We start from the raw sequence: 26,076 nt of genomic DNA, 5'->3' as shown, positions 1-26,076 counted from the left end.
TATATAACGGGTGAGTCACCTAAAATTACCACCGGAAATATTTCGTGAACAATAATAAATATTGAAAAACTGTTTTCGCAGATATATAGGTATGAGAGGGGCTTAATGGACACAATACGTTCAACTACGTAAGGTAGTACAATTTTCAACACAAACTTAGTTTCTTTTCAATTGAAACCCCATTTTATTTTCAGCTCATTTGAAAGTACGGAAAAAATAATTAAGAATGGCGTTTGTTACATTGTAATACATAAGTAGTTCTCAAGTTATTGTAACCTGAATAATCTAGTGATTTCTCGTTTGAGTTTACCTTTTAAGTCCATTTTACGCACAGAAAGACTAACCGGGATTGGACCCAGGGCCGGATTAAGACGAAATTGGGCCTGATGATGCATACCGTTGATTTTCTTGTATACAACTAACTTTCAAGGTGAAAATTTTACTACCTCTGTCTAGGCGTCCGAAATTGGGGCTCCAAATTTCATTCTAAGATTTATTTTCAGGTTAATATAGCAAAAGAAAACTGTTCAGCTTTCGGAAAATTCTCATCTGTTTTCATCTGGGCCTATTTCAGGAATGGGCCTAAGGCTGCAGCATCAATAGCACCCACCTTAATCCGGCCCTGACTGGACCTACAGTTGAAAGCATCAAAATCGTAGCCCTAGTCGGCTCTTATTTGATGCGATGTTGTTGCTATCTTAATTAATATACAAGGGTCGTTCAAGGTTGACCTTGCGAGTAACCATGATCCTTTGCGACACATTTGGCGCATGCGCAGTAGTGTAAACAAAGATGGCGGCAAGTAGTGTATCTGTTGCTGTGGAACAGCGGTGTATAATGAAATTTCTCGTGAAGGAGAAGGTGAAACCTGCTCAAATTTCGCGTAGACTGCAAGCACAGTATGGTGAACAAACACTGTCACGGGAAAGAGTGTACGAATGGTGTCATAAAAGTTCCCCTCCACCCAAGAAAAGCAAAGCGCTGCCGTCTGCCGGTAAGATTTTGGAAACAGTCTTCTGGAACATGAAAGGTGTTATCCATGTGGATTTTGTGGAGAAGGGTGCCACAATTAATGCCAAGTATTACTCAACACTGCTTCACGGTGCTGTACGTGGGGCTGTTTGGAAGAAAAGACCTGGAATGTTGTCGAAACACGTCATTCTTCTCCATGACAATGCCAGGCCCCACACGGTCCATTTGACTCAAACAACACTGGCCAGCGTGCACTGGGAGGTTTTACCACACAGTCCTTACAGTCCAGATTTATGCCTTAGTGATTTCCACTTGTTTGGGGCACTTAAAGAGCATTTGGGCGAGACGCACTTCCAGACAGATGAGGAACTCAAGAACGCTGTCCTGCAGTGGTTACGACACCAACCTACTTTTTTCTACGCCAAAGGCATCAAGGAACTTCCACAACGACGGCAACGATGTCTGGATGTTCAGGGGGAATACTTTGAAAAACTGACATAGTTTGGTGCTTCTATGTATGTATATTTCCTGTCTAGAAATAAAAGTCCTGGTCAACCTTGAACGATCCTTGTATAAAAGAGTGTCCTCACTCAACTCCTCAACTCACACCCCGAACCTCGGACCTAGAAACCTGATAGGTTAAGGATGTTTTTCTCTTATGACGTAAGCTCTCCATAAGAAATGATTTTCCTAAATTGAAACCATGAGGGGCGGGCGAAGGGGTGATAAATGTTGCCCCTGGCAGTAAATGATTGACCATTAATGTCTTCCAGCTGCAGCAAGTACAAGGCGAGAAGGCAGCCCAGGAGGCCGCGACAAGCGCCCTGACCATCCAGGTGTCCCACGAGATGAACCACATCCAGTTCGAGGCAGAAAAGAGGGTCACTCAAGCCACTTCCATGCAGGACAGGTGGAGGGAAAGGCTCAACGGGTAGGAACTACTAATATTTGTCTGGTTAACTTCCAAGAACATTTGTGTTAGACACAAAAGTGTGTTTCTGACGTCTCACTTAAAGTATAATTTACCATTACAGAGTCATGGTAAATAAGGGTTGTTAATAGTACAGGAACATATTTTGATTTGAGTTGATGTTTTAAGTCCACTTTGTGCACAGTAAGGCTAATCGGGACTGGACCTACAGTTTAGAGTGGAATCCGAACCACTATGTGCCTTCACCGGGTATCGAGCCCGGGACCCCTAGATTACAAGGCGACGACGCTACCACTGTGCCATTCGGGAGGCCCCTACAGGAACATATAAATTATTTTCTAATGGTTCTATTGTGTTCCGTAACAGGATCGGATTTTTTTCCTCGCACGCTGTAAATTCAGTCTACGTTGCGTATTGTTTCATTTATGTAAATATCGAACTTGGACCGTATCTAAATAGATCCGGAAAAAAAGGTTCCGGCGCCAAATTAAAATGCTTTAAAGATTAATATATTCCTTACGACACAGAGCTCATTTAAGCTTCTCTCCCAGACCGGAATTGAATTGAATTAATAACAATTCCTAGATATTTAAAGACCCCGTAAGCAATAACATAACAAATATGTAGGTATATCATATAATAATTCCCACATCTACATTGAATTTTTGGTTGCCAAGTAAAATTCGTTTGAGCTTACGACACAGAGCCCATTTACGCTTCTCTCCCGGACCGGAATTGATTTGATTTGTTGTTTTAAGTCCACTTTATGGACAGTAAGGCTAATCGGGACTGGACCTACAGTTTAAAGTGGGATCCGAACCACTTGTGCCTCCACCGGGTATCGAACCCGGGACCCCTTGATTGCAAGGCGACGACGCTACCACTGCGCCATCGGGGAGGCCCTGGACCGGAATTGAATTGAATTAATAACAATTCCTAGATATTTAACAACCGCGTTTGCAATAACATAACAAATATGTAGGTGTTTCATATAATAACTCCCACATCTACATTGAATTTTTGGTTGCCAAGTGAAATTCGTTTGAGCTGTAAGACAATTCTCCATTTTCTAGTTATTTTACGTCGCCTTGCCTTTTAGGTTAATCGGGGCAATGATGGTGTATAATGAGTTGAATTAAATAGATGACGGGATAAACGGAATGAGACAGATCAGGATTCGTACAGAAAACAACTCCACCACAGAAGCCAGTAGCACCCAGTTCTCGAACATTGACCGATCTACACCCTATAATGTCGGGGGTAGTCTGTGAGGTAGACGTGGACCAGGGGCGCCGACTAGTCAAAATTATTGGGGGGGGCCTCTGATCACTGAAATAAATTCATGAATGACTCACTCCCTCCCTTTTTTAAGTTTTGGCCTCAGTGTTCTGAATCTCGTAAAAGCCAATGAATTCCTCAAAAAATATCAAAATTTTCATTCACAGTTCGAATGCAGAATGTCACTTGTTCACGGATGAATATGTCACAAGGCTCGTCAACCATAATAGCAAAATATTCCCAACTTGTAATATCTGCTACCACGGAGCGCAAAACAGATCTCCCTAATATATCAACGATCTCGTTCTGAATGTCATGTGAGAGCCATTTGTAGCCCGAACTCCCATCCACTCCCTAAGTTCATGCACATCGTCTTTTGAAACTCTTTTTAGTAAAAATGTTAACAATACTCATAATTATATACTTGGTATATAGTAATAAGTCATGTTTTGCTGTCTCTGGTTATAGCCCCCCCCCAAAGTTGATGGTTTAGCGGCATGGACGTCCACAGGATTTTTTCCAGGGAGGGGCAAGGAAGGTATTGTTTTCCAGGGGGGGAGGGGCAAACGAAGGCAAATTTTCACCAAAAATAGTGTTGTTCCATAAAAAAATGCTTTAATTTGAATTTATGGTGTTCATGCAATAATTAACACATATTATTGTGGCTAAAATGAAATTATATGTGTGAAATACATATTTTTTGGTTGACTTTCATTTTCCAGGGAGAGGGCACGGCTCCCCCCTTGCCCCCCTTCCGGACGCCCATGTTTAGCGGTCTCAGTCCCCCATAATTGATGGTCTAGAACATTTCAAATGTGTATTTAAAGTTAAGTTCATGTGGCACAATTCAGAGTAAACTTTACAAGAGAAGCAAAATAATATATTAGGTCATCTCAGCCAGTTCTAAAATTATTTTGGGGCTCTGCCCCAACATCGTTAACATTGGGGGGGCTCGAGCCCCCCAAGCCCCATGGAGTCGGCGCCTATGACGTGGACCTTGACCTAATCAAGGTATTTCATGTATTAGGAAACTTACGATTGCTTATAACTATAACATATCTCTCCAATACAGTAGTATATGGTCAATCGCCTTGTACAGATTTCCAGTGTTGAATTCTTCAAATTTTCATGGCCTGGTAAACTTAATCGTCGTTTGATTTCATTTTATTTCAAATACACTTCACTTTATAACTTATAGCATTATCTTTATGCCTCTGTTTCTACGATTACAGCCTAATTTCAGACAACCACCACTTGTCTACTTCTCTGGCATCCTACAAAGAGAAGCTCCGAATTGCGGAAGGGGAGAAGGACCTGCTGAGAAGGGAGCGAGATGAACTCCTGTCGCTGCTGGACACTCGACGAAGGTTCATCTTTCGACGCTCTAGCTCAGTCTCGTCGGACGACAGCGCCAGTTCTACATCCAGTTTCGAGGTAGGAGGATTGGGCAATATTCATACTATGTATACAAGGACGCATTTAGGGGGTTTCAGGGGGTCCGGACTCCCCCGAGAGACTTACCAAGTTTTAAATTTAAATAATGAAAATATACTTGTTGGGCATTTGTCTTATAATCGATGGTTAATTTATTTCTGCAGAATTTATTAGAAGACAAGGATTATATTGAGGTCACACGACTTTAAAATACAGTACCAAAGAAGATTTATGCACACACACTACTACTTAAGTTATGATAATATGCATAAAATATTAATCAGGAACTTTACTATTCGTCAACTGGATGTAACAGTATTTTTTTGTTATTCAATAAATATTCAATTCTTTATCGGGGCAGTTGTTTTTGTACAAATTTTGGCGATCTTAACTACACTTAAGGCTAGATAATGAATATATGCTGTTATATATTATTATATATTATGAAGTTTTTACCTATTCATGTAATAATAACAATACAATATTAATCAATTTACATATTTTAACATTATTTTAATTTAATTTAATATATTTATAACAATTATTTTAATTTATACATGAGTATTATAATTATATCTTATTATTTCTGAGACACTTGGTTCGGACCTCCCCACCCCCGAAATATATTTCTATATACGTGCCTGTATGTACAGGGTCAACGAAGTTAGTAATAGCTAAGTTGTGTTTTATACAGCGTATATTGATACACAAGTAGATTGAATTGTATCTTCTGCAAATATTCTGTATAAACAAACAATCTGCCGGAGTACTAATTGAGACGAAAGTACATGATAACAGGATTAACATAGATTGGGTTCCCCACTGAACATTATTAACATTGCAAACCCCTCTTATCCTTCAGCCGGTAACAAATCAACACAGGTACTCACCAAATGCACAGCACCAAGTAGTCTAAACGTGGATGGATTTGTCTGAATATAGAAAATATTAACACGTAATTGTTGTACCGAATAATTATAAAACATGTTAAAACTGTAAAACCAGTTATAAAATTGTAACCCATAATAAAACAAATTCAGAAAGTAATGATCTTATATACGTATAGCACAGATATATCACTAACATTTTAAAGCTCAAGTCAATCTACAACCTCAAGTCAATCCTTCACCCAGCGGTTCGATATTAGTACATACATTTAACCTATATGCGGTCTTATAAAACACATACTTGTATTACAGCGCCTTGAATAACGTAGTGTGGAAAACGACCCAAGAAACTAGTTCCCCAGACGGATGAGAAACATAGATGGCAGTGCGATCAATGTCGGTGCTAATTTTCTTATGAAAGTAATGCGGCTTTGTTAGTTTTTGGAATATATTATGTAGATTTGTTTGTCTTGAAAGGCGGTACGTGAATTGATGGAAACAGTTATATTTGTGGAGTGATTTGTAGTCACGAAATGACATTAATTTGGAAAGAAAAGTAAAATAAAATTAATAAATAAATAGCATGCGTAACACAAGAAGAAACATCGCAAAGTGATTCCTGACGTCAGGTGTTGGATTGTGTACTAGAGTTTTATTTTTCTATGTTATTATAATATAAATAGTATCCTGAGAGATATTTCATACCGAGGCGACAAACCACAAGTGTCGCTTGGAAGCGAGCAGTCCGTAATCAATGCAGCCTTTCGAACCGTAGGGACACAAGCTCTGACTGCACCGTTTCCTCAAGGAGATTTTACACCAAAGCGACACGCGACAACATACGAGGATTTCACACCAAAGCGACACGGGTCCTTCAGTCCAAGGCAACTTTCACACCGAAGCGACACATGTTGCTTGGAAACGAGCTAATCAAGAGCAGCATTTCACATCGTAGCGGCATGACGGGAAGCACAGGCCAGCGTTCGGTTGGTGAAATCCTCAAGCGATAAGTGTCGTGTGCCCCTTGTCGCTTTGGTGCGCAATCTCCCTAAAGTAAGACACTCATTGCATCGCGCATGCGCGAACAACAAACCACGGCAACATGTTGCAAACTATTGAGGAAATGGCCCAGTTTGAGCGACGCACAAGCGACAAAGCGACACGTGTGACTTATCGTATCGCCTAGATCTGTTGTTGTAATGTGCGGTTTTTCGTGTCGCCTATCTGTTGTTCGCACAATTAGCAGCGAACGCTTGCTAATAGACTGAAGGCACGATGTCGCTTGTCACTTAGTTGGGAATTCCCCCTGTAGCGCGTCGCTTCGGTCTGAGCACCCTTCCTTTAAGGAGCTTTCATACCGAAGTAACAAGTAGCACGCGAATACGCCATATGAACGTGTCGTTTGCTGTTTGGACCCTCATGTGCAATGAATGCTATTTTACAGTCTGGAAGTGTGTGTCACTAGTGTGACAGTGTGAACATCCCGTGTCGCTTGTCCCATTGGTTTGAAAGTTTCCTTACCCTCATGTCGATGGCACTAAGAAAGTTTTGTGGGGTTCCCCTTGTCGTTTCATGGAATCATCATTATCATCATCGCCGCGATTACTTTAAAGCGGAAGAAAAGAGACAGTAAATATTCAAAATACAAATGCTTTAGTGTGTATATCTTTAAAAGAAATGATGATGATGATAATAACAATGAACCTAATTCATACCATCATACACAAAAATTTAGTTGCCACGAGCATTCCACGCGTATTTTTTCTCCCGTATTATTAACGAAAGTATGACGATAACAGGACGTGGTCGACTGTCTAGAATGTTCGTCAATATCTTCGCGACCACTGTACCAAATATCATAGCAATTATCACATTCATAGAAATGCTTCATGTAAAAGAATCAGACGTTGCAGCGAAAACTCCATTTACTTCCATTATAAGCAGACGAATACCAAGCACCTAATTCAACACCAGCGCCTCTAGCGGATCCTTTTCGAGTGGAACCAGCCAGAGCGCGCAGAACTGTGCCGTTTTCCACACTACGTTATTCAAGGCGCTGTACTTGTATAGTGCACAGTGGTTGCATATTTATTATAAATGCTGTTTGGTAAGTATAGGAACAATATGAGCGTCGGAAAGTGGGATCGAACTGGTCCATAGAAACCCCTCCCCCAAATTGACATCATTTATTGCAAGTTACAAAATATCATAACGTTTGTTAATGTTATTGTTAATAACGGAAATAAAGTCCAGTTAGTTAGTATTCGAACAGAATAACCAAAGAAAAAAGGCGTTAGATCGAAAAATTGAAGTTAAAATACAGGCATCAGGTTATGTTTTACCATTTAATCCAAGGAATAACTGATTCCACAGTTTTCAAAATTCCAAAGATTAAGTTTTATGTGAATGGTTAAACAACATAAACTTTATGACTAAAACTTATCTCTTACTTTTAAAGCTTTTTCTTGAGGTAACTAGAATTTAATAACAAAATATAATAGCTGTGCATTTCAGTATACACTGCATGAAACTTAAAATAAATAAATAAAAACTGTTGTGCTGCATATTCACACTTCTGATGGATAGAGTAGAAGTGTCTCCTCAAGGATATAAGGACAGCAATAATAATAATAATAATAATAATAATAATAATAATAATAATAATAATAATACGTTTAGAATCAATTAGTTTATTATGAAATTTTAATTATTATTGTTATTATTTCTATTATTCAAATTTCTTGCGACGCCCATGGAAACAATTATGAGTGAATCCCCCCCCCCCGAATTTTTTTCCTGCCTATTGCCATGTGGCTGGTCCCCGTATAATGTGATGGGTAGAAAATAGCTAAAGTGCTAACGCACCCAACATTTCAAATTCAATCAATTAATCAATCCTTACCTATTAAAAGCGGAGGCTGTAAAGGGCCACTCAGCACGCACAAGGACAAACACAGGACAACACGAGTCAATAGAGGATTACTATGGCCGAGGGTCCGTACGCCAGAGACTCCTTGCCCTGCAAGAAGCAGTTACCGCGGTGTACTACGGTGAAGTGAGGTCACCCCTTAATATTATTGCGAATTATAACACCATTAAGCCTTGTTTCCATGTTATATAAAACTCAATATGCTAACCAAGGCAGAAATTTATTTTATTTTAAAACATAAACTAAACGTTACGTTTCAACCTTCTTGCAAGATCTTCTTCAGACTCTGTACCAAGTACAAATTATACAAAGTACTAAACAGGAAGATATATATATAGTATACACAAAAATCACTCCCCTCCAGACACAAGATTATTAGAAAGTTTTTTTTATTTTTCTGGAACATTCCAGCAGGTTCCCTTGTCAACTGTACTTTCACCTGACAGGCGATTTAGCTATACCGCGTTTGGTAGAACCTGTCCCGCTTCCCGCGCTAGGGAGCGCTCGACAGTTTCGGTGCCAATGAGAAACGAGGAAGAAAATCGTCTGCTGGGCAGCGAGGAGCGAATGGAAGCCAGAAGAGAGGCGCTTACGTAGACGCTGTTGCGACGTTGCGTATTTTAATTGGCTGCCTGGCTTTGACTTTCCCCAGCACCGAGAAAAGACAGGGAGCAACTAGCGCGGGAAGAGGGACAGGTTCTACCAAACGCGGTATAAACATTTCCTATCTGGAAAGTGGTTGGACTCTTTATCTCACGCTCTTTTTCTTCATTCCTCTTCCTTCTCTCCTCTTTCGCTCTTGTCCTTTCCACTCTTTCTAACACCTTCTTCCATTCTTTGTGTCATGTCCTGTTTCTCTCGTGTGTTTAAATACCGCATTTCTCTCTCTCTTAAGTCGTACATCATCCCTATGTTGTTTCAACCTGTCTTTCAGCCTTTTTTTCGTTTCTCCTATGTACACACTCTGACATTATTCACACTTCACTTCGTAGATAATCCCTTCCTCTTCCTCTTTTCTTTTTCTTGTTTGAATTCTTCGCTATTCTTAGGATGCTTCGCACCCCCCCCCCCTCCTTCCTGTAAGTTTTAATGCTCGCTTTCCTAAGCACTTTGCATATCTTTTCTGTGGTCTTCCCCATACTCCTTATTCCAAACCACCTCTCTTTTTTCTTTCTTTTCCTCTTTTCCTTTCTCTTCCTCTTCTCCTCTGCTACTTTTCTTCCTACTTCTGTTTATGTCCAGTCTATCCTCCTTCTCGTAGCCTTGGTCAGCATATTGAGTTTTTCTTATTGGAAATTATTACATATTGATAATTTTTTATATACAGAATGAGCATAAACGATCGATTGAAAATCTTGTTTCTATTGTTCCATGTTGATGCTGTAGTTGGCTATTGCTGGAGCGTGCCACTGTCCAGGTAAAAACAACGAACCCTGCGCATGCGCCAAGAGAGCATGTGCAAAGCAACGTCACTTGTCCACTGTGCTGGGCCAATTGGATGATGCGAAAAGAAGTGCGAGGGACGCCTGGAAGATCACCCAGATCCACAGACGAGCCCTTGAGGAGCAAATGGAGGAACACAGGTGAGCACGCTTCTTGAAGTAAACAAGACCAAGATCATGGCTGTTGCCAGGCGTCCCGTATTTGAAAATTACATTTGCCCGGCTGTACCAATGTTTCTGAACGCCTAGATCATCAACTGGGGTGCATCGTGGGGCAGATATTAATTCCTCACTCGTTTGTGGCCTCTACCTTCCCTGCACCCTTTCTACTCTCTTCCGAGGTGCTGTTGTAGGTTCTCTTCAGCGTGTTTCAAGATGAGTTGTAAACAGTAGTCTCCATTGAAGAGGTTTTCTCGGGCAATCAGCCAGGTGATTTCCGGAAAGGCTTCCGAGCTTTCGAGAGCTATACTGCAGGAGACCTTAGAAAGAGCGCTTCGCGGGCTAACAGCAGACGTCGCTCGCACACTGTTGCCGATGCTCTCGTGTCGTCTGCTCCTCAGCCGAACAAACAGGCCGAGGTAGCAAGAGGCAGAGGTCACTCACCCTTCCAGAAGAGTGCAGCGAGCTAGCTGTGGCAACCGGGCTCGCTCATTCGCGGACCTGATTGGTTCTCACAGACATACCCTCATATTGTCGTCTGCTGCAAGCCCGCGAAGCAATCTTTTTAAGGCCTCATGGAGTATAGCGTCACTCTCATCTTCAGGGAATGAAGTGCAGAGATAAGTCAGGTTGACGTTATATGTATGTAGTCTCCATGTTACTGCTTTTACTGCACGTAAACCATATTTTTTCGTACATTTCTATACATTTAGCGTAATTGCTCATTATGCAAACTCATTAAAACAACTTTCTAAGCCAGAAATTGACGAACTCAAAGACTGGTTTACGTAGGCCATTGATCGTTCTCCATCTCACCCTTCTGACTACCGGTTTTTCTCCTTGATGTTACGCGGAGAGGACCAGGGAGTCGAAGAGATCGTGAGAAAACTGCTTGCTCCTTCCTGCTTTCTGTGCCGCGCTTGGCAGAAATTGAATCCAGGTCCAATTTTAGCTTCGGTCTGAGTAGTTGACATTCGATCTCGCCACTGAAGTTCCCGATTCGAATCCCGGCCTGGGCATGAGTGTTTAATGTGTCGTTTCATTAATTTCATCTCATCATCACTCATCCTGGTCGATTAGCAAAAATCGGAAGAAAGCTAGCGCTAAATAAGAAAAAATTAAATAAATTTTTAGGTTGACACATTTGACTCCGTAAAATGGACCAAATAATTCAGTCTCGATTTTTTAATTTTAATGTGAACTTAATTTTGTTTCCCAAAGAAAAAAAAATAATAAACATATTCCTTTTATTGAAAATCCAGACATTGATTTACGTATGTCCATATTTTCTTCTCTTCGTAGGTTACTTCTGAAAAAACTGTCTTGTCTGGACCCATGTTTCACAGGCAGCATAAAGAAACGATATTTTGGTTCCAAGAAATCATCGCAGGACGGAAGGGTTACGGAAACTTTGCTCAGCATGGTAAGGTTCTAGAGAGCAAGGATATAAAAATTTATAATATGTGAAAAATATGATCATGTGGTGTCGACGCCAGAAAAAAAATGAGTGGAGAGGCAGAAGGACGGCGGAAATATTATCTGGAGCTGATCAAAATTAATGTACCACGAAACATCACATAAAAATGTATATTCGGGATAAAAAGCGTTTGCTTATCTCTATTCTTGTTGCCGGACCCTGTGGCCGAGTGGTTAGCACATCGCGCTGCGACGCCAAGGGTCTCGGGTTCGAATCCCGCTCGGGTTTGGTTGTTTGTGAATGTCCATTCATCAATTTCATCATTTCATCACTCATCCCCATCTTCGCAAATTAGCCAAGAGGCACAAAACGCGAAGTAAAATAAACTCAATCAATCTATTCTTGTTTGGCCGCCGACTGGTCAACTTGGGGCGTTTGTCTCCCTGCCCCTCTTATGGCATCGTCGCTGGATATTCCGTTTAAGATGGCATAGCTACAGTAATCGAATTGGGCAGGTATGGCATATCGGTAGTAAATTAAGATGCTAAAAATCATACCGGAAGTAAAATTTAAAAAAATATTTAGTAATCTTACTAAGTAGTGTAGGCTATATATTTATTTATTTATTATACCTATTTACAAAAACATGACACGTCCGTGACTCTTCTTACGCTGCTTGTCTTAGGAACTTCTGCAGTGTTGTGGTGATAAAAGAGAGAGAGAATCGATATATTATTTAAGAAATCACACAAGAAAGGATTGTATCAAAAGACAGGTCTGTGCATACCGGCAGTAATTTATTTCCAAATCGGCCACTGCATAGCTATAATAAATTTATTTGTGGGCCGAAGAGTTCACCAGTACAATAATTAGTAGACTGTCCCGGAAGTATTGTAGGATTTATATCTCCCTATGGTTAAAAAAGAATGCAAAATCCCATGAGATGGAAAAAAATATAACAATGACAAGTTAAAAATTGAGACAATCCTCCCCACATGGAACTGTTGAGTTTCACGTTTCTATGATTATTGCTATAATTTTTTTATATTTCCAGAATTCATTGCAGTAACTAAAGCTTCCAGATACCCAGATTTCGTTGAGACAGTCCTTTCTTTTCAATACCTTCTCCTCTTCTTGTTAACACGCGTGTTCGTTCTTCTATTTGTCATATTTCCTTTCTTTTCACAAAGATTTTTTTTATACCAATATTAAAATTATCACTTTATCCACAATGAAATTAAGTTCTAGCACTAAAAATTAGAATACGGACGAATAATTCAAAGTAACTATGAGTACATTACATCAGAGTGGATTGACATTTCCTTTCCCTGGTTGGGAATGAATTAGGAATATAGAGGCATGGAAAGAAAATCGAGAATGGAAACTGTTCCGCTCCGACAGTTCCCAAAATCCCAATTTACATTTTCTCACTAAATGTATCCATAAAAAGTCCACGGAAATGTGAAAATCCTCTATAAACTGAGTATCCAACATGCTCTTATAAAGAAAAGCTATGGCTCGGCCAGGGTGCGAAATCCCGGGGGGACGGGGGGAATTTCCCTACCAACAATCTTGTCCTGAAATCCCCCCCACCAAATTCTTCCGGGGGGGAGAGTTTTTGTTTTAACAACGAACAAACAATTAGTTTGGGATTCAAATATACTTGACTGGAATAATATCGAAAACATACAAAAAGAAAAAAACGGACAACAAAGAGCCTCATCTCTTAGGACACTGAACCCAGCAATCCCCAGAACACAGAAATTAGACCGACTTGTTATTTCTTCTCCATTTCTTATAGCCTTTCGTTAGCAACCACGAAGTATATAAATATATTAATAAAACACGTAATAGCATATATATGTGAATTTTATACAGGAAGCTATTATCTTCTTAATGTCTCTTAATTTTTGCACCTTCTCACTTACGCAAATCATTGTTCATAACATCAGTAGTACATTAAAATCTTCAACTTGCAATTACATTTTGAATAAAAAAGACAGTCGATATCATATATTGTATATTTTATAATATACTTTGATTATTTAATAATTGACATATATTTAATGACATTATATATTACATATATATTGTGTGTGTGTGTCTGTCGTCTGTCTTTCTGCTCCTTCCCCCACCAATCTGCAGTGATTTCGCACCCTGGCGCTAGGCTATCCTACTATGATTGTTTAAAGTCTAAGGCCAAGCGTAAAATGTATACAGCAGGCTACAAGGTCACAGAAAACCAGTGATAAGATACCTCCAGTTTCTGTTCTAGCAAAACCGGTTTTTAAATTGCAGTGCCTTTTTTCCCCGCATAGATGAGGCTTTTCTTTGTTTTGAACTCGTTATCTCTGTATCCAACTGACATGTATTTTCTCTCTCGCTTGCAGCTTTGCGACAGAACAGAAGCTTTGACCCAACAAAGAATTCTCGGACGTCTTCTAGCACAACAAGTTCAGGAATTATCACAGCACGTCAGCAAGTGTCGTGAACATCACCCATGTTGTAATTTCGTACCTGCGTGAATCTGTCAGCAGCGACATTAATGGAAGTTTCATGTTATTTGTGTCACACTGAAGATTCATTACTGCATTTTCCATGTGAATATTTCCAACTGATTTGCAACTTATAGGTCGTAAATATTGATGGCGAAAACTTGACAAACGTCGATTTGTTTTAATTTAATCACGAAAATCGAAAATTGCAACAAGTTCTGTAACCACAAAGTTTGAATGTAGCAAACTAATGAACTGAAACAACTCAAGCTGCAATTGTATATAGTTGCTTGCCGGTTTTAACTTGTAAAGTTTACAGAAATATGTTATGCAAGCCAAATTACAACTGAGATTGTGATGTGCACCTGAATTGCTACTACACAACATTAAGTGGTTTTGTCCACACGAGAAGACAACTTTTGAAGATAGTTTTATAATTTTAAACCTGGGTTTTTTCTCGTATATGAAATAAATGCGTTAAGTAATTTATTATTAACTTATGATAATTGAAATCTTATATAGTGGTCGAACTATAGTTAGGCCTAAGGTCAACGAATATTAAGTGATTATATGCACCTAGTCATATACAAGCAATAATCGGCGCATCAAAATTTGTTTCTTGTTAATTAACATTCATAAATAATGTACGTTTCTATCAATAGATTTATTTCTATTAACATTCAAAATAAAGTATCGTATTTTTATTTTGTATACTCAATTAATAATATATCCACAGACTGAAGCACGTTTTTTGGCTTCATAATATGTATCTACAAAAAATCCATATACTTGTGTAAGACATTAAGTTTGAATATGAGGCTTTTGGAAAATACAAAGTTTAATATATGGTAGGCTACATCCCTTAATTTTGTACTTTTACAAACGTAAGTGCATTACGAAAGGAGATTTTGAATTTCCATCACATAGCGTCTAATTTTCTGAGAAATGTTACAAGTAGCTGTTCTTCATTTGATACTGACTGTGCACATTGAAGAAGAAAGCACACATCTTGCTTCAGTTAGAATATCTTATTTACCATTACGGCTTTCGAGGATACTTTTCTTTAAACACGCCTTGTAACTTGTTAACTTATGCTATGGTCAATTTGTTAGTCTAAGATAAGACGTGAAATATACTTGTATTGTTTGAATTTAATAGGACAAAGTAGATTGTACTCACTTGTGGAATAGAGTAAGTTCTCTCTCTGTTAGTATCTTAGAATTTATAATTTTATATGGCGCAATTACTCAAATATCGCCTTGGAAAATTTTAGCTTCAAGATGACCCATAGGTTATTAGAAGTATATTAAAAGGACTCAATATCCAGTGTGATAACTCGAGGTCTGTGCCTTATCCAGTGATGAGCAAAGTGAAATCTCTAAATATAGGTCCGTGCAAGACATCCAACAGACATCCAAAGAACGCGATTGGATAACGTCACGTAGTAGATGCTTTCTATACTTTCTGAAGAACAATAGTACTGTAGCTAATTTAAACATATTGATGAAATTAATTTTTCATTTTATGGGTTACCTTTCATTGGATTATTCTTGGAAAACCTTATTTAAAAAAAGGCATTCTCGAACTTGTTTTGTGCATATTTTGATTTCGATTTGGTGTTTTAAGTCCACTTTATGCACAGTAAGGCTAATCGGGACTGGACCTACAGTTTAAAGTGCGATCCGAACCACTTGTGCCTCCGCCGGGTATCGAACCCGGGAGCCCTGTGCATATTTTGAGGACTTCCAAACTACGTCACATGAAAATTCCCGAACACAAAAACTAACGGGCTCATCTCTATGTATTCTCCCTTTTAGTTTGCGATTCAATATTAGTCAGATATTCACCTCCGAAATCCGAAAACTGCTTTCAGGAAGGTACGTTAACTTCAGTGGTTGACGAAATTATTTTACATGTTTAAGGAACATAAAAATTACAAGTATGTTGTTAAAGAAAAGTAATTTCAGAATTTGTCATCTGTGCAAAGGCAAAGTATTTTATCGTATTTTTTTTTACCATACATTAAGCAGAGAAATGTTGAGACACAACTCAATGCTTAGATTTCATAGTACATACCCAAGATAGATATTGGGAAATGGGGTTGCTGGTATATGTATCGACTGTTTTATGGTACTTTGTTGAGTGTACATGAAGAACTAGTTTAATATTTGCACGTTATATGACTACGTATTTTATTCAAGAAATTGAAAAACTATTAAAATATACACTTTTATAGAAATATAATTCACTTCGAAACTTTTTAGAGATACAATGTAATTCATCGTTGATCCAACATCACCTAAAATGTGCCTACATGACACGGTGTTATAAACACAGGGAACTTTACCTTACGAAATAACTAGTATTATAGTTAAGTATACGTTTCTAGCCAGTTGTTAAATTTGTATAATAGTGTACTGTACACATATTTCCTTACATATTGGCTTTTATGTTGTATTTTACACATACACACACACACACACACACACACACACACACACACACACACACACACACACACAGCATACACTGTGTATAATATTAATAACGTGCCAACTTTCACATGACTAGGGATTATACAGAGACAGAGTAGCCTCATGGTAGCGTTCTCAAAATCTATACGTGGGCCCTTCGAGGCTTGCCGAGACGAGTTGCAGAACGAGAGAGACCCCTGTAAAATCCAGACAAGGCCGAGACTTAGTGTCTAAGACTCTCGGTCTCGTTTGAGATTTTGCTGCGAAATTGTTTTTGTTCCATATCCAGAAAATGTAAGCTACCGAGTTTAAAATGTTTCAAGCCATTTCTGAAAATAATTCACATGAGGTTTTCGCTGTCTGTTGATGCCTATTCACTCCTAAGCGCCTATTTCAAAGATAGCCGATTTTTTAAATTCATAATACGGGGAAATGATGAGAAATCTGTTGATAGCTATTTTAAGTGTACGGTATATTTTGAAATTTCCTGTGCTATTTTTTTTTTTTTTTGCCTGCCTATTTTGAGAGTTTTTAGCGACTAAATACCTATTACTAGTAGTTATCCCTACAGGCGGGGTGGTACGAGGGGCAGCTGAAAAACTCTCGGCCCCAGTGGCGCAACCACAGGTGGCAGGGGGAATTGCCCTCAACCTTGGACGGAAATCGAATCTGGGGGGGGGGGGGGGCAAACACTGACGACCAAGGCAATTACCCCTCCTAATCATGGACGTCCGCAGATTTTTTTCCACAGAGGGTCAAGCAAGGTATTTTTTCCAGGGCTAAACGAAGTATATTAGCCCGATAATAATGTTGCATACTCAAAAATACGACTTGAATTTGTAATTATCGCGTTCCTGCATCCCCATTATAATAATTAATGTAAATTACTGTGACTGAAATCAAATTGCACGTGAGAAATATATACTTTTAGGTTGATATTCATTTTCTAAAGGGGAGGTGTGGGATCCTTGGCGCCCCCTTCCAGACGTCCTTGCCCCATATATTATTATTATACTTTCACGTAGAAATTTAGTGTAGAGAAATGTTATTGCCGTTGTTAAATGATATTATGCTCTTAAAGAAAATGAAGTACTTTCAAGTCTATGAAAGTTCAAAGCGACTACGGATGGGGGGAATTATTTCCTATATAATTGAACTATCCCGCTTCGTTCGCTGACAAATTTCTTGTTATTTGTCAGTTATGCTGCCTCTATGTTGATGCATTTAATATATATCTGTGTGTGTGTGTGTATTACATACATAATAACATATATTACGCCTAAAATTACACTAAGGGATTTCTGTGGGTCTGGCACACGCTATACATGCCCTGGTTTCATACCCATAAATACAATAAATCACTGAAATGAAATGAAGTTTTCTTTCACGGCTGAACTTTCATGAAGGCTTTTGCCCACCTAATCAGAGGGTTTGCACACGCCTATGGTTTCAAATATATAACATCTCACTGCTTAGAAAGAAGTTACTGGATATTTTCTCAATTGCCACACTGTCTACATAAGTATATCTAAAAATGAACGAACTTATTTTTTCTCTATATGCTACCTTGTTTATAACTTAATGAGCATTCGTTTGCAGTAGGCATTTCAGAGATGGAAGGAGCAACACCAGGAAATGATATTCCAACCGAACGCACCTATGAGCAGAGAGAAGCTGATCAGGAGAATAATGATCAGATAAGAACGAGCATCGTTGATGTGGAGCAGTTCTATAAGAAGCACATTAATGATCTCGAGGAAACTCTTGAAGAACTGAACAAATGCTTAGATTCTGTTCTTATTATGAGAGGTTAGTTCTCGTTTACATAATTGTATGCAATTGACGCAACGAAATAACCCATCTACCACTGGCGGTTTTAGGATTCGTGAACAAGGGGTACGATAAGCAAAACAGCGCCCCCTGTACTTATACAGAATGAAAATCGATTACACAGTTTCACACCGTCTTTTATATATTACAATTCGCGATTGAAATTAACCGATATGCCATCTGGTGGGATTTTCAGGAAGTACTCTAAGTTGGATACGTTGTGTTGAAGTCGTTTAAAGCATGGGGAATATGCGAGGGAGTAAGGTCTACTGCTCAGGTTTTTTTTTCTCTAAATCGTTTTATGGGTCAGAACAAATTAAAAGTTTTCATGTGTTTCCACCCCGTGGAATCAACAAAATGAAATTTGTTAATAAATCAGGCAAAACGTAATTGACAGAAGATTGGTATGGGGGATATAACACTGTAATTCGGAAATTACGAAGAATGCACGAGTCTGCTTACTTAATTTTTCGAGAGATAAATATATATTACAATGAAAGTAAAGTTTTAAATTGTACTTTATAAATAAAGCTTTTTTTTTTCGAAAAATCATGAAGCGTCTTACCGAATGCGTCCATGTATTACCGGTATTACATATGTGTGAAATTTGGAACAGGTGCAAGTCGATTAAGAGGGAAGATGAAAATAGTTTGAGAATGAATTAATGTCAAATGTAACCAGAAAAAAAAGTGGACGTGCTAATGTTACTGTTTCATTCAGTACGATGTCCTTTTTCAGTGAGTATAGCCTGGTCATGAAATCGGGAAAATTATTATTAAACCAGCCTTTCTCTTTCGAGAAAGAACTGCAACGATATGTTCGCAATTTTCTCCTGTCCCAGCTTTTCAAGTACAGGTCAATTTTAATTCCTTTATTTTCAAATAATTTCCGAGAACCCCAGTTACAACATCACGTACAGATGATACAGCACTGCTTTGGACAACCGGTGCGTATACATAGTTTCGTCTGCATTTTCCGTGTTATTTTTGCCTATCATAATTAAATGCTTCGTTCTCAGTACAGCTTCACGTTTGTTAGAGTACCTGGAATTTACATCGCATTCGCAATATTTAAAAATAATGCGTAATTTAAACGTTTTCTACCATACTAGTCATGACAACACGCTGCTATTTTGAACTACTGCTGAATGTAAACAAAGATTTATCCTACTTAGAGCGGCCATATTGGAAGCGACACTAGCGCTCAGGCGGCAATTTTAATCGCGAATACCTTTACCAATTGACGTGACTAATGTACAATTGACTGCAAAAGCGAAGCAAGGGCAAAAGCAAACCTATTTTTGCGTAAGTGCGTAACCTAATTTTGTTCACATTGAATTTCAATAAATTTAAAATTTCCTGCTTTTCAGTTGATCCATTGATAATTTTGTACAATAAAATTTCCTCATGGATTTCTCATCTACTAGAATGTATTATACTAAATTTATTCTAGCAATTTTGTATGTAGTATCTGTATGACGATTAATTTTATAAGTTAGTATAATTAACGTATGAACTTCTTGGAATATTCAGCACTAGTGAAAATATCCCACATTCTAGAGGCATATTCCTATATGCTTTATTAACATTTAATTATTAATATTTAATAGTTAAATAATATAATTAATGCCTCTATATTGTTAATTTATTTTGTATTTGTTATAATAAAACCTAGTACATGATACGAGGTATTACATACAATATTTTTTCAATATGTGTTCCGAAAGACGAAAGTTAACTTCTGCCTTCATGTCGCCCCGGCGTCCGTGAAACTACAGGGGGTACGGCCGTACCATCATAACCCCCCTGGAGCCGCTGGTGCCATCTACTCGACATTAGTATCTTACTTGTAAATACGTAGGCTACTAACTAAAGCCCGTTGCTGCACCAATATAATAGGCATTAACTTGCAAAATTGTAAATAATGAAAACCCTGAAATTCATAATCTTCCATCCATGCGTTACTTGATTTGATTCGTTATTTAGCTTCGCTTTTCTTCCACTTTGGGCTAATCACGACGACAAGGATAAGTGATAGAGCCTATGAAATTGATGAAGGGACACTCGCAAAGAACCCATGCTCGTGTCGGGATTCGAACCCAGGATGACTGGCATTGTAGCACGTTGTCCAAACGGCTAACCACTCCGCCTACAAATGTTATACTTCCTTAACACTAACAAGTTGCAAACAACCGTAATTTAGTAATAATGGCAGAAGACCGTATATGTTTTAAATTAACAGACGCACTCAGTATTGCACAAAAACTGATTTTTTTGAGTTAACAAAAAAGTTTAGTTAAGCCTTTTGGTAACTATAAACATAAAATGGTAGTTTTTACTAAATTGGTCAATTTTTGTCGCCTACTTAAACAAATGTGCACAATTACTACAACAATATTGTATTGGTGAACAATCACTTGTTTCTCGTGTACTTAAACAAATATTTGATTAGCAGAAACTAGTTTTTGAACTTGTAGTTGGGTAGAAAATTTAGATAAATTATTTTCCAAAACTAGATTGAATTAATTTTTTTCGGCCTTCCCAACATCAGCTGGAGAATAATGTAACGAATGGTTTCCATATCAATGGTAACGGAAAAATAATGAAGAGAGAAAATAAACAAAAAGAAAGGCCAGGATCACATTACAATAGGTCAAATTTACTGCCTAATTCTGACTTGGTTGGCAAGTAAAAATACTTTACCACATATCACTTACTATGCTACACAGAAGACAGTGTAGAATTTCCATAACTGCCTCTCCATCAAAATATGATATGGAAGAAATGTACATGTGCATAAGACTAAACTTTGTGTTAATTTTTCAGTGCAATGTGCAGCCTTGGAGCTTGAACTTGCAACAATGATTTCTCCAGATATACGTGAAAGTTTGGATAATGCCAAGAAGTTGTGCCCCAAATGCAAGGGATTGATTCTTTTTGAGGAACTCGATGAATTCCACGAGTAGACGTCGCATCAATGGTGATCGTCAAAAAAGTATTAACGACCTCTTTTCAAAGAAATATTTCTGTTTAGTAACACTACAATATATGTGATATAGTAACTTTTCTGTCTTGTTATTTGATAAGCTTCTCTATGTATAAAAATGTTTATGTTTCAAATGTGTATAAAGAAGTGTTTGTGTACCTCTATCCTGTGAGTAGTATACTTGTGATAAAATTTGTCATTTTGTGTATTACTTGCCTTATCCTGTAATAAATAGCACAGAAAACACTGTCAAGTTTCAATTAATATCAACTCTGATAAAAGCTATTCCAGTCTATACGAGGTGTGTCGGAAGTAGCGTCGCTACTGTAGCTAGCTACAAAATTTGTAGCTGTAGCTGTAGCGAAGCTACATTTTGAAAATTGTTTCTGTAGCTGTAGAGAAGCTACAAAATTCCTGTATTTGTAGAGAGCATTTCGCCACAGCTACATTTTTTCCTCAGCATACATGGAAATACGGATAATCTAGGTTATAAATATCTTGATATCGCAGATTATAGATATCCACATAATTTATTTCATTAGTATCTGAATGATTATAATATCCAGATAACTAACTGACATATATGGATATATTCCGGCTAACAGCTGTCTTTTTTTAGCTGCATCGCTATTTTGGGGAGAAACATGCCTAGTTTGCTGCACCGATGAAAAAAAAAAGCCTCATTTGCGTCACCTCTTGAACAAATTCTTTGGATATCCATCGTGTTAGAATTAGAATTTATTTATTCATGGGCGAAGTTCAGCCTGTGGCTGCTGTACCACTTAACCCGCAAAATACGAGTAGTATGCAAAACACAACTTGCAGTGCAAAAAAGAGCGATCCCTTTTCCACTACACTGACCAAGCAATAGTGCCAGGAACCAATGGCTCGGTACGTTAACAGCCTTGATCAGTGTCAGTACAAAGGATATCACCAGCAAGAAATTATTGTTACAAGAACAATAGAGTTTGATTGATTGATTGATTTATTTTACTTCGCTTTTTGTGCCACGTTTGGTTAACTTGCGAAGATGGGAATGAGATATACGTATATGAAATTGATGAATGGACACAAACATCCATACCCAGGCAATGAGAACAACACACACATGTGTAAGACATGATATTGGCTTCGATAATGATTGGCACGTGTGTTTCTTGGATGATTTGTGAACTTATAAAGAAAAAACTTTAATAATCACGTTACAGAATCAAATAAAAATGTCTCTTATACATTTGGCTTAATCTCTCTCAGGCAATCTCCCCCACCCCCATGACGAGAAAGCCTGACTAAACGAACTGTTACTCAAAGTACGCATTTTTCATATGATGTCCTCCAGTGTCCCCCAGCTAGGTTTTTGGAGGCACTCAATGTTGCCGGATACAGTGGTGGGATGCATAAGTATTGGTCGGCAAATTATCCATTACTATTTTCATGAATTTTATATTACGCGATTTTATGGTATGGAATTTTATCTAGGCTGGTGCAAGGGTTGTCGTCAGCAGCTTGTTCGGAGTTTTGTTTCAATTCTTGAAGCTCTCATTGAGGAAACTTAAAGAATAAGCATGCTTATAAACAATTTAATTGGTAATACGTATGCATCGAACTGTACACAGTAGCAACAAGGATTACGGTAGCAACGTCTACTCAGAGTTGCGCGCACCAAGCTCCTCCCAATCATTCATCGCGCTCGCCTATATTCCTTGATCGGCCTTTCTGAAATGTGGAATCTCTCTTCATTTTCCTCTTCATGACGTTTATATTATGATGTCACCCATGGTGCGTGCACTTAGAAGTATTTAGCATTTGTGTGGTTTCCCTGTACCAGCGCCTTTTTGCATAAATAAAAGATAATCAGCTCCGTTGCCCGAAGGTTGCATCTCTGTTTTTGTGCCCCATTCTCTTGTACTTCAGTCAAGAGGCAACTTCGCTAACAGTTGTGTGTTGTGATAGCCAGATGGTTGTTCTTACTCCGCACCCCTGTAGTGAGCTTAATAATAAGAAGAATAGAAGGTATTTACCGTGAGTCCGAATATTAAGGCTTCTTTTTTTTTTTTTTTTATACAGTAGCACAAAGATGTTTAGGCTAATAAAATGCAGATCTTGAACAGACAGTTCAGAGGAAAGATTGTTGTAGGTAAGTGCGTGCATTTGATTTTACATAAAACGGACATAATTTTTGCTACGTACGGGGTAGGCGAGTTGCTGTTTAAATATTATATGCTATCACGCAATTTTCTCTCACGAGCAAGAAAAACTAAAATCTAGAGAATAAATATTAAAAAATTACAGTACTCACTCGGTGGTGAAGGTCGATGCAATCATGTTTCGTAGTGCGCAATTTCGCTTGTACAGTACTTCCAGTCTATATCCGACATATTCACTATTATCAGAAGGTAGGCATGGAAAACGAAACATTCCTAATCACGTGTACACGTAATATTTATTTTATATTTGTTAGCACCACAAACGGCTTGCATTATGCGAGTTTCCGAAGTTATCGCTTTTTTGACTCTGGCTAATCGCGACGATGAATGATGATTAGAGATTATATTGAGGAAGAAAATCGATTCCGGAACTTTCGCTGCAGAGAACGTGATTCAATCTCGAACACCGAGGCACTGTGGAGGCGGGGTCGAGTTCTGTTAACTTCTTCCAGTGGGACCTTCCTCGCAAATTGTAAAACATACACAAGAAATATAGCTTCCTATACTACATACACACACAAGCAATAATTTCTTAAATATTTTTATGCAGTCATATCTTCGTTCAGTTCTAATCTAAACGATACACAAATGTGAATGCAGATGAAACAAGAAAATACTGTAGTAGCACTGTCCATACACCTACTTTATTATTTGCGAACTCACGGTAAACAAAACAATCGACAGAGAAAAAATATGCAAGGAGAAGGGCTCTATTTCAATCACTCACTTCCCCACGAAGCCCAATGTTGCGTTCGATTAAACAACTTGTCAGTCACGCCACCTGTCGGCGTATTTTCTAAAGATGTTCGGGTTTATGCACACATCACCTAAATAGTTTCACTTCAGATTAATACTGTTCGTATATCATCATTCAGAAGCAAAGGTCAACATAACGAGCACTGCGAAAAAATTGTTCCGGTTTATAGCGGTAGAAATAAATCTAAGCACAAATTTGTTTTCCTTTCTATGTCTAGGAAGTTTATTTTAGAATACTTTACGGAAATTTAATTGTTAATTGAGAACAGGGGAAAGGGCAATTTTAAAGGTAATTTGTCTCCAAAACTTGAATGGGGAGCACAGAGGATATATTTAACTTTTAGGAGCATGTTGCGAAAATTTGGAGTGATTTTATTTTTACTTCGGCAGGTTATGCTACACAGTACTTTCACAACTGAATGTTTTTTTTTAAAAAAATACTATGGTACTAGAAATTCAACACACGCTTACATAGCCAGATATGAATGCTTTTATTGACAAGTCTTCTATGATATGTGGTAGTGACTAGACTCTTTCCTTGCCCAGTCATCATTGTAGTTAAATCCCATTTTAAATTCTTGCAATATGAGTTATAACTGCTTTTTGCAGGATATTTTAAAATTGCACTTGAATCTCAATTTCAGAAATGGCAGAGAAAGCAGCATCAAATACAAACCAACAGATGCAGCTAGTGAATGATCAACAGCAAGAATCACCTACTGCACCTGCAGCAGAATTCTATAATAGATACATTACTGAACTTGATGGTTCTCACGAGGATCTGTACAAATGCCTAGATAACATTATCACAATGAGAGGTTAGTTCGGTTTTGCTTGTCTGTATCATATTCTTAATTGAATATATTTGGCCTACCTACGATATTTGATAGCCTCTGGTTTTTATTCTTTAATTTACAATGTTTTCTTTTCCATACACATTTCTTTGCACTTTGAAGGGTGACTTTCTTATTACAAACAACAGAACAAATGTTTATATTTTAATTCCTTTAGTGTACTTGTACTAATTATTAGTAGTTAGTGAGCTCACTTTCCTTCTGCTACCTTGTTGATGAAGTCAAAAACCATTAAGAATTTACAATGAAATTCAGCTGCAACTGTCACTACTTTCAATTTAACCACCCAAGTTCGAGTCCTAGTTAGGTGTTCTGAGTGTCACATCAATTTCATCTAATCATCATTCATTCTTATTGCAATTATCCAAAAAAAAAGGGCAGAAAAGCAACACTAAATAACAAAAGTGCAAATACTTAACCAAAAGCAGTGCTGGGGATAATATTCCCACTGAGCCCTGACCAAAAGTAAGTTATACAAAATATTTTAAAATAAGTCATGCATGAGCTAGTCCAGTCCGTATGTACTAAGTTTAAAATCAATGAATAAACAGAAAAAAATATTCTTTCTTTTATTGACTGAGATAGTGCTCCCCAGCAAAATTTTAGTGAAGCATCCTCCCAGTTAACCCTAAAGCTCAACCAAATATCCTCCAAGCTAACATTTTCCACTTAGTGCTGCCGAGTTGTAGTTTTTCATAAATATTACTATTGTTTAATGTAAACGTTTTTTTTGTTTCTGTAGAAGGACGATTGATGGGTTTGGTTTATTTTACTTTTCTGCAATGTTTGGCTAATTGCAAAGATGAGGAGTTATGATATGATGGAAGGACGCATACAAAGAACACCCATGTGCACGCTCTGCTAACCACTACACCACGGAAGTCAATAAGGGTGAAGCAGATCAATTAGTATTCTATCAGTAATTGCTGTTAAAAGCATATCTCTGTATTAGCAAATTACCAATAATTTTCTCAATTCAATATTTCTATAAATAGTCTGTATTTGTGCAACATTTTTTTTAAAACC

At 38.0% G+C, this 26,076-nt stretch overlaps 3 protein-coding genes across 4 annotated transcripts in view; all 3 read left to right on the top strand.

Moving 5' to 3' along the window:
- Positions 1-14,628, top strand: part of LOC146003982 (coiled-coil domain-containing protein 125-like) — a 44,993-nt gene extending 30,365 nt beyond the window's left edge. Inside the window, exons 3-7 of the mRNA XM_083142517.1 lie at positions 1,746-1,903; positions 4,414-4,615; positions 9,818-10,014; positions 11,335-11,455; positions 13,840-14,628. Of these exons, the coding sequence (XP_082998643.1) occupies positions 1,746-1,903; positions 4,414-4,615; positions 9,818-10,014; positions 11,335-11,455; positions 13,840-13,974 (813 nt within the window). The 3' untranslated portion in view covers positions 13,975-14,628. The remainder of the gene's footprint in view (positions 1-1,745; positions 1,904-4,413; positions 4,616-9,817; positions 10,015-11,334; positions 11,456-13,839) is intronic.
- A 3,403-nt stretch (positions 14,629-18,031) lies between these two features.
- On the top strand, positions 18,032-21,389 carry LOC146004447 (uncharacterized). Its single transcript, XM_083143302.1, has 2 exons — positions 18,032-18,227; positions 21,074-21,389. The coding sequence occupies exons 1-2, from the start codon at positions 18,032-18,034 to the stop codon at positions 21,211-21,213; spliced, it is 336 nt and encodes a 111-aa protein (XP_082999428.1). The 3' UTR covers positions 21,214-21,389.
- A 1,914-nt stretch (positions 21,390-23,303) lies between these two features.
- The window catches only part of LOC146004254 (uncharacterized), a 39,200-nt gene continuing 36,427 nt past the window's right edge, over positions 23,304-26,076 (top strand). The window contains exons 1-2 of one of the 2 annotated variants that reach the window (XM_083142936.1): positions 23,304-23,370; positions 24,841-25,014. In XM_083142936.1, the coding sequence (XP_082999062.1) occupies positions 23,328-23,370; positions 24,841-25,014 (217 nt within the window). In that variant the 5' untranslated portion in view covers positions 23,304-23,327. Of the gene's footprint in view, positions 23,371-24,358; positions 24,486-24,840; positions 25,015-26,076 lie in introns of those variants that run through there. The other variant, XM_083142939.1, reaches the window with a different exon arrangement.

Source organism: Lepisma saccharinum, chromosome 21, assembly GCF_977018435.1.
Source record: "Lepisma saccharinum chromosome 21, izLepSacc3.1, whole genome shotgun sequence".
Lineage (NCBI taxonomy): Eukaryota > Metazoa > Arthropoda > Insecta > Zygentoma > Lepismatidae > Lepisma > Lepisma saccharinum.
Note: the sequence above shows the minus strand (reverse complement) of the source record. Positions and strands in the feature narration are given on the sequence as shown.